Genomic DNA, 9818 nt, shown 5'->3' on the forward strand with positions numbered 1-9818 from the left:
GAATCCACCATCCTTGACAAAGTAAAGGAAAAAGTTGTATGTGCTTGGACAGATAGAGTAAGACATCTTGGTTGCACCACGACTAACCGAGTTGAATCCGCACATGCGGTCTTGAAGAGGTGGTTAGGTGATAGCAAGGGAGATTTGTGTCGGGGATGGGACACCGTAAACCAAAATGCTCCAAAATCAACACAATGAAATTCAAACATCGTTCGGTCGAAGCAAGACAGTTATGGAACATCGGTTTAAGGGCCAAATTCTATTCTCCCAATTGATTTACAACATATCCCGTTCGGGTTTGAATTTTATGTTTCATGAAGCGAAGCGGGCGGAGACAACGGGTCCGGATAGTTCCAAATGTGGGTGCACCATTAGAAAGACATACGGCCTTCCATGTGCTTGTATACTTTAAAAAAAAATGAAGTTGAATTCACCGATACGCATGGATGAGGTAATTGACCATTGGAAGAAGCTTCGTTTTGATGATTTTGACCCGCCGAAAGAAAATGATTCCAAAATCACCATCTCTGACGAGTTGGAAGTGATAATGGATAAGTTTGCTAAAGCGGACGACACAATGAAAATGCACATAAAGGAACAATTACGAAAAATTGCATTTCCGGAGACCACCAATTTGAAACCGCCATCTCAACCGGTTAAAACGAAAGGTGCACCGAAAAAGTCCAAAAATACACAAGAAGACACATCAACAAAACGATCTCCTTCCTACTTTGAACATGTTGATGCATCATTCCCGAATTCACCGACACCAAAGTCCAAGTGTAGTGGTAACAAAGGCGACCGTATTTCGAAGCCACCTCACACACCGCCGATCAAAAAATCACCCATTATCTACATTGATGAGATGCCACTTTTTATGCACAAATATATCGAGAACATAGTTGATGTTGGAGGCGACGATAATTGTGGATATCGGCCGTTGCGGGTTTGCTCGGTAAAGGGGAAGATAATCACACTTTAATTTGACGGGAACTTCTTTCAGAGTTGACTTCGGATCGGGACATCTACGCCCGACTATATGAAAATCAAGAAAACTTTGAGAAAGTTCATGATTCACTTGTTACATCACTTACCGGTATCGCTCCGGTTTCGAAGTGGATGTCATTCCCCGATATGGGCCATTTAATAGCAAGTGCATATGATCGGGTGTGTGTCGATTTGACGAGATTTGGACTATGTGAGACATTCTTTCCACTTCATAGTCGACCGCCATTGGATGCGTCGAGCCGCATCATATGCATCGGGTATCTAAGATCGCGGCACTTCGTGCAAGTCTTTTTGAAACCAGGGTGTCCTATACCAGCTACTTCTTGTCAATAGACGGCACATCATTCAAATGAGGCGGAGACTTGGCCGGATCCCTTCGTTTCAAGAATGGCGGAGTTTGAAGAAATGATGAGCCAAGAGCGTGCGCAAAATAGAGAGCGGTCGAAGAACATACCTATTTTAGATTTAGGCGCCACCGATTGGTTCGGCGAATTTTAGTTTTTACCGGGCCGTTTTTTGTTTGTAATGACCGGTGCGTGTCTTTTTTGTATGTATTGTCGTTTACCATGTAAAATAGGACCGATTCAATACATATATAATATACGTATTGTTCTGGACCAGCCCAATACAATTAATTGGGCCATTCCCGCCTTTGGCCCAACACACTTCAGATCACGCGTGGAGGTTTCCATTCGATCAGACCGGGCAAACTTGCCAAGTAACTGACCACGAGGACCACTCGTGCTCGGCAAACAATCAGTCCATGCGTCTCCTAAATATCCGCCCCAGAAGGAGGAGTCCAATCCGCTCAAAAACACCTTATAAATAGCCTTCTACATACAAAGCGAAAGGTAACCTTTTTCTTACCCCCAAAAACTCTCTTATTTTGTTGTACCCTGTGGAATACATACTTACTTTGGCATCAGAGTGCCTTGCAGGTACAACACCTTTTTCCCTCTCAACTGCTCGGAACTTCAAGCCTTCATCGTTGTCGGCCATCTGATCTGCTCGGTAAGATCAAGTATGTTTTATGTTGTCATTGCCTATTTTATGCCTATTTTGATGCTATTGGTATTGTTAACACAAAACAGAATGCAATGCACAAAATGCAAAATTCATCTCTGTTTCTGCATAATTCGAAAATGAATTTCCGAAATATACATGTTTTCAGACCAGTTTCGGAAGTTCATTTTCGAAACTTCTACTGAATGCAGGATAAGGTTTATTGGGCCATTATGGCTCCAATAAGTCTATAAATACAACACACTCTTCTTCATACTCTTCACACCACAAAACACAAATGACACAAACCTACCCCCACCTAGCATTCGTCTACTTCACTAGCGGCTACCCGATGCCGTTTCAATTCCGCTTCTCGCGCGACACGCCGTTTGCGGACTTGATAACGTGTCTCAACACGCTATTGCAATATCCGGAAAATCGAAAGGTTGTCAAGTTCGAGTACCGTTCGCCATCGCTTAACGACGACGAAGACGTTGAGTTCACACCTTTTGAGACCAAGAACGACAAAGATTTAGCGGTTTTGTGGACAACTTTCGATCGATTTTCTTCAAAGGGTTCGATCGAGTTGGATGCGAAACTTCAAAGATCGGGGGCCGACGTTATCAAAATGTTGACTCATCCTCACCTACCCGTGTTTAACAATATGTAACTTTAATCTTATGTAACGTAATCGATGTAATCTTCAACCGTTAAATAAATCGAATCATTGTTGTTTGTTATTTTTTTCTGTCCAGACCTTATTTCGGAAGTACATTTCCGAATTCTTCCAAGGGGGGTGCATTCGGAGATGTACTTCCGAATTCACTCATTTTCTGGAAAAAAAACATTATTTTGGATGTACATTTTCGAAATCAGTTTATTTCATTAAAAAAATATGTTTTCGGAAATACATTTCTGAAACCGAGAGTACTTTGAAGATTTCACCAGAGGTGACCAAGAAAATAAGGAGGTGGGTAAAGAATTTCTTTTTCTTATGCAAAGCGGCCACATATTTTAGTTGCATTTTTTTTTACAGCAACAAACTTAACGACTTTCATTCCTTAAACAATGATCAATACAAAGAGGTACCATATTAAAGAAACTACGCCTAGACCAAGAATTGGCCGCCTTAGCTAAAGTATGGGCAACCGAATTCGCTTGGCGCTTAATGAACTTTACCTCAAAGTTCGGAAAAAGAAGCAACAAGTTCTGAATAGATCTAATAATAAGGCTAAATTCAGAGTTACCTACAGTTGTAGTATGAACAGCCTTAGTTACAATTTGACAATCACTTTCAAAAATAACATGGGATAAATGAAGGGAGATGGCATTCTGAACGGCTTCCTTCAAAGCGGTGGCTTCGGCTTCAATGACGGAAAGAGAACCCATATCCCAAGCCACCCCTCCTGTGATAAATCTCCCCAAATGGTCCCTAAAGCACCAACCTCTATTGGTAGAACCACAAACCTTATTGAAAGCTGCGTCAACATTGCACTTCACTTGATTAACCGTAGGCGGAATCCAACCCTCTGAACTATTAGTAGTAACGATAGGCTCATGCTTCTCTCTGGCTAGAAACCAATCGTACCAATTGTGATAGGCTTGTAAACCAATCCGCATAGCATCTTCACGAGTATCTTGCCACACCACATTATTCCTACTTCTCCAAAGAGTCTCAAGCAAAACCGCAAATCTACCTGCATCCCTACGGTCCTCACGACTACAAACATCCAAAATAAGGGATTTAGCATCATGAAAAGTATGTAAACGGGGTTCAATTAAGGATGAAAAACCTGCTGCCCGCCAACTTTGACTAGTAGAAAAGCACCCGAAAAAAACATGCCATTCATCTTCATCTTCTAATTCACACCAAGGGCACAAGATCGGGCATTGGACATGATGTTGTTGGAGTTTTGAACGGGTCGGGAGGCAATCCCTACATATCCTCCATAACAAATGCTTAGCTCTAGGTGGTGCTAAAATACTCCAAAGATGGTTCCAATTACCTTCAATACCATAGTGAGTATTGTTTTGCATCCTTCGCCATAATCTATATCCTGATTTCACACTATATTCACCATTTTTCTCCTCTTGCCAAATCATCCTATCTACTTCCACATCCTCCACCAAAGGAGTTCTAAGAATAGTTTCGGCATCCCTCCTATCGAAAACTTGATACACCTTCCCCACATCCCATTGTTTTTCTTCGGGTCGCATAAGATCTTTGACAAAAAGATCATACACATCTTGCTTCTGGGGACCATTAAACCACCAACTTCCCTTCTCTCGGAGCCACGGTTCCTGCATAACCTTAATGCTACTCCCATCTCCAATACTCCACCTACTACCCAACTTAAGCACATCCTTTGCCTTCCACAAACTCCTCCACACATAACTTGGATTATTTCCAATCTTGGAATCAAGAAAAGAGGATCGAGGGAAGTACCTTGCTTTGAAGATTCTAGCCACAAGAGAGGTAGGTCTCGTCACGAAATTCCACCCTTGTTTTGCAATCATAGCCATATTAAACGCTTTGAAATCCCTAAATCCCATACCTCCTTCACTCTTTAAGCAGGTCATCCTCTCCCATGACATCCACCTGATACCTTTGTTATTACGACCACCCCCGGCCCCCACCAAAAAGAATTCAGCATTTTTTTCAATATCTTTCACTACGCCATCTGGGATCAAATAAAGACTCATCATGTAGGCCGGGATCGATCGAAGTACTGATTTAATCATAATTTCCTTCCCTGCTTTAGATAACGATCTACCACTCCAAGAATTAATTCTTTTCCAAACCCTGTCTTTGAGAAAAGAGAACGTCGCCTTCTTACTTCTACCAATCATAGACGGTAAGCCTAAGTAGGTTCCTGTGCCCAACACGTGCCTCACCCCCATTACTTTGGCCAAATCCTCCTGTGCTGGTACACTAATGTTACGGCTAAAGTAAACTTCAGACTTTGAAAGATTAATCTCCTAACAAGACGCCGCTGCATAAGTATTAAGGATCTCCATAAGATTAGTAACCTCCACAAGATTTGCCATGCAAAATAAAAAACAGTCGTCAGCAAAAAGAAAGTGGGACACACTTGGTGCCCCCCTGCAGATATGTGCCCCATGAATATCACCACGCGAGACGGCTCCTCTAATAAGAGCAGAAAGCCCTTCAGAGACGAGAATGAAAAGATAAGGCGACAAGGGATCTCCTTGTTGTTAGAACAAGATTTGTTCTGATCAATATTCTTAGTTTTGATGATAACAAGGATATGAATTTTGTGTGAGATAATGTGGTACTCTAATACATTGCAATTTCCCTTTCAGGAAATATATAAAGAGTATGCACAAATCAGCGCTCAGAAGCTTTGTCTCAGAAGGTTCAGCATGCAACATCAGAACATGGTCTGGCAAGACATCAGAAGATGGTTAAGGCAGAATCAGAACATGGGTCTATGGAAGCATCAGAAGAACTTGAGATTAGAAGCAGAAGCACTGAAGTTCTCATGGTATCACGCTCAGAAGCACTTCAAGGTCAGAAGACAAGAAGATGCTATGCACCAAGCTGTTCGACTCTGATGATATTCAAACGTTGTATACATAAACATCAGATCAGAAGAAAGTACAGGTGGCAGGCTACGCTGACTGACAAAAGGAATGTTGGAAGCTATTAAAGGCAACGTCAGTAGACACAGCGTGAACAAGGCTCGAGGTAGTTGACAAAAGCGTGAAACATTAAATGCAATGCTGTACAGAATACGCAAAGCATTAAATGCTCCCAACGGTCATCTTCTCAAGTGCCTATAAATATGAAGTTCTGATGAGAAGCAAGGTTACCAACTCTTAACCAAATCTGCTGATAATTAACTTGCTGAAACGCTGTTCAAATCAAAGCTCAGAAACTTCATCTTCATCAAAGCTCACTACATTGCTGTTGTAATATATTAGTGAGATTAAGCTTAAACTTTAAGAGAAATATCACTGTTGTGATTATAGCTTTTCAGAAGCATTTGTAATACTCTTAGAATTGATTACATTAATTTGTAAGTAACTAGAGTGATCAAGTGTTGATCAGGATACTCTAGGAAGTCTTAGCTTGTGTCTAAGCAGTTGTATTTAGAGTGATCACGTGGTGGTCAGGATACTCTAAGAAAGTCTTAGCTTGTGTCTAAGCATTTGTTCCTGGAGTGATCAAGTTGTGATCAGGATACTCTAGAAGACTTAGTCGTGGGCTAAGTGGAAAACCATTGTAATCTGTTGCGATTAGTGGATTAAATCCTCAGGTGAGGTAAATCACTCCGTGGGGGTGGACTGGAGTAGTTTAGTTAACAACGAACCAGGATAAAAATAACTGTGCAAATTGTTTTTATCGTTTGAGTTTTTAAGACTACACTTATTCAAACCCCCCCTTTCTAAGTGTTTTTCTATCCTTCACTTGTCTCAGTCCTCTTCCTGGAATAATGGGTCCAACTCTATCAGAGTTAACAAGAACAGAATAATGAACCGAAGTCACACACATCATTAACCAATGAATCCATTTCTCATGAAATCCCATACAGAGAAGGATGCCTCGAAGAAAGCCCCAATCAACTCTATCATATGCTTTACTGATATCAATTTTTAGAGCTAAATGAGCTATGTTACCACTGGTCTTCTTCTTAAGAGCATGGATGATTTCTGTAGCCACCATAGCGTTGTCCAGGATAGATCGCCCTTCGACAAAAGCCGATTGTTCCTCCGACACACACTTGTCTAAAACGAGTTTCAAACGGTTTGCCAAAACTTTAGCAACTATCTTGTAGACTACGCTGCAGAGAGAGATGGGACGGAGTTCCTTCATGTCTTTAGGCTTTGCATATTTGGGAATAAGACAAATATTCGTTTCATTTAGCTCCGCCGGGAAAAAACCCCTATCCAACCAATTGACTGCTGCCAGCAAGATGTCATCACCACATAAATCCCAAAAATTCTGATAGAAAGCTGGATTGAAACCATCAGGACCTGGAGATTTATTTGGATGCATTTGTAGGAGAGCCTCATACAATTCTTCTTTGGAAATTTGGGATATCAATCTGTTATTATCACCCTGCGATATTACCGGTTGTATACAATTCAACACCGGATCATAAATTCCATGCTTGACTTCAAACAACTTCTCAAAGTAAGACTTGGCAACTTGACATAATCCATCCTGTCCATTAATCTCATTACCAACATCATCTAATAACATGTCAATATTCTTGAACTTCTTTCGCACCGTGGCGGACCTGTGAAAAAATTTTGAGTTCGAATCGTCGTGCCGTAACCAATGCATTTTAGAACGTTGCTTCCAAAAAATGTCCTCCCGAATCAGAATCTTATTATACTCCCGTTGTGCATCGAGAAAAGCTCTTGCGGTTGCTGTATCATTAACCAGACGGGCAACTTCCATGGCTGCCATGAACACTGTTAGATTCTTGTGTTTCTGCATATAAGTAACTTTGTTCCATTGCGAAAGTTCCGTTGCACAGTTGCGTATACGCTGCAGTACTCCCCCATTTTCATCCAAGTTCCAACCTTTCCTCACCACTCCCCCCAATTCCTCCTCTTCTAACCAAGCATTTTCAAATTTGAAAGAGTAGCTAGAACGCCGACTCCGTCGAACCGACTCACATTGCAGAATGATGGGACTGTGGTCAGAATGAGAAGTTAATAAATTCGTAAGTTTGGCATCCGGACAAGTGTCCAGCCACTCCTGAGTTGCGAGTGCACGACCCAACCGTTCTTCAATCACACGCTCGGTACCTCGACTCTTGATCCAGGTGAACGGGTGCCCCTCCAGAGGAATATCCTTAAGGTTGCAGTCACTAATCGCTTCACGAAAGCCCGCACATAACCAATTCGGATGTTGATGAATGCCTACTTTATCTTCTTGAGAAAGTAAATCATTGAAATCACTAATTACACACCAAGGACCATTTGACATACGGCTGAGCTCACGTAACATATTCCATGCTTCTCTTCTACGACTACGCTCCGGATAACCATAGTAACAAGTAAGTCTCCATTCGCCTTTCGAATCGTCTTGGATCACTAAGTTAACAAAATTCCTAGAAAAGTTCATAACACTTGCATTCTTCCATAACACCGCCACACCTCCGCTCCTTCCGATAACATCAATAGCTAAACAAGAGTCAAAGTTCAAGAGCACACGAACACTCTCAAGCTTCTGTTTTTTCGACAATGTTTCGGAGAGAAACAAGACATCTGGATAATGCTTTTGAGCTAGTTGTCGCAGATTCGGAACTGCTCTCGGGTTGCTCAGGCCCCGGCAATTCCAGCTGAGGATCTTCATTGGTCCCGGCAGTCCTGACCGCCAGGACCTGCCGATAAAAAAGACTGTGTTGCTACTGCGATACCTTCATCAATACCGGCAACTATTTCCCTTCGCCTTTTGCGCTCAATTTGTCCTTCAAAACATTCATCCGTAGCTTCTCCAGAGTGGGGCTGTTTGGTATTATTGTGTTTTGGAACTGTTGGGAGTCTTGAGTTAAGAGAATTTTTCTGGTTTTTTTGGCTACTGGTAGCATGGGTGAAACTGGTGTGAGTTTTAAATTTGTGGGGTCTGGGGGTTAAAGACCCAGTTTTAATTTTTTCTGCTTTTGGCTGGGTTTCACGCAAACAGGGTTGGGTGAAGATAGGAGTATGGTTTTGCATGTTAAGTAAAAGTGGGCTTGTGATTGGTTGGGCTAGGGTATTATTATTTGACTTGTTTTGTTGCAAAAGTGGGTTCTGGTGGGCCAGCCAAGCTGGTACGACGGGGTCAAGTGTAGGTAGTTTAGAGACATCAACATTAAACTCTAATGATTGACTTGCTTTTTTGTCTCCACAGATTCCTTCCATAATAAATGGCGCTTTTGACTGGCTGGGCAAATCCACATAAATGCTATTGATTGGCAATGATTGGGAGGTGAGATTATGTGCCAAATTGACTATCATGTCCCTTTTGCCAAGATCCGCACAGCCACTCACAGCAAGCTCACGTGGGCCCTCTTCTGTGACATTAACTCCTCCACCTTCCACAGTCTGCGCCTGAGGCTCACTCTCCGTAGCACTGTTTGGAGAATTCTGTATGCCATCACCACTATCTCCTTCCTCTTTCAGCCACCTTGAGCTTGAGTTACTAGCATATCTCCTATTATCCACTCTAATCTCATTAGACCATCCCTTAACACCATTATCATCCTCCATTGCAAATCAGACTTCACACCTCTGTTCCGAATGTCCCAATATTCCACAAACAAAGCAGAACAGACTCAGATTTTCATATTTAAAAATAACTGTGCACCACTCGCCGCCTTTGTTTTTCACCCTAGTATTTTTCTTTAAAGGTTGTCGGATATCAAATTTGACTCTCAGTCGCATATACTGCCTCCAGAAGCTCGAATTATTGTTCTTGTCATACTCCACAAATGTACCGATGTAGTTTGCTATTGTTTTCCCGACTTTCTCCAACATCAAACCCGCCAGAAGATTATGGATCTGTACCCAAAATTTGACATGAAAAAGCGGGATATTCTCAAGTTGTACTTCGATTTGCACTCTCTCAATAATCAGTAAGTGATTACCGAAAGACCACGGACCTCCCTTCAATGCTACCTCCATATCTAACCTATGAGAGAATTGAAACAAAAATAGCCCTTCCAGTGCTTTCTTGATGGTGACCCCCTTGACTGAGCGCCACATATCTGCCACTCTCTTCTTCATCGACATAACATGGATCGGTTTATCATATAAGAACCTTCCTACAAGACATAGCCGTAAATCACTCG

At 41.9% G+C, this 9818-nt stretch overlaps 1 protein-coding gene across 1 annotated transcript; it reads right to left on the bottom strand.

The window, feature by feature from the left end:
• Positions 1-9243: 9243 nt before the first annotated feature.
• On the bottom strand, positions 9244-9753 carry LOC131659666 (uncharacterized protein At4g02000-like). The gene has a single exon (XM_058928823.1). It carries the CDS (start codon positions 9751-9753, stop codon positions 9244-9246), a length of 510 nt encoding a protein of 169 aa, XP_058784806.1.
• Between the last annotated feature and the right edge of the window lie 65 nt (positions 9754-9818).

This window comes from Vicia villosa, linkage group LG3 (genome assembly GCF_029867415.1).
Source record: "Vicia villosa cultivar HV-30 ecotype Madison, WI linkage group LG3, Vvil1.0, whole genome shotgun sequence".
Classification (NCBI taxonomy): Eukaryota; Viridiplantae; Streptophyta; class Magnoliopsida; order Fabales; family Fabaceae; genus Vicia; species Vicia villosa.

What these genes read in the sequence shown, in the direction of transcription:
- LOC131659666 (XM_058928823.1), bottom strand. Translation starts at nt 9,753, where the DNA reads ATGAAGAAGAGAGTGGCAGATATGTGGCGCTCAGTCAAGGGGGTCACC.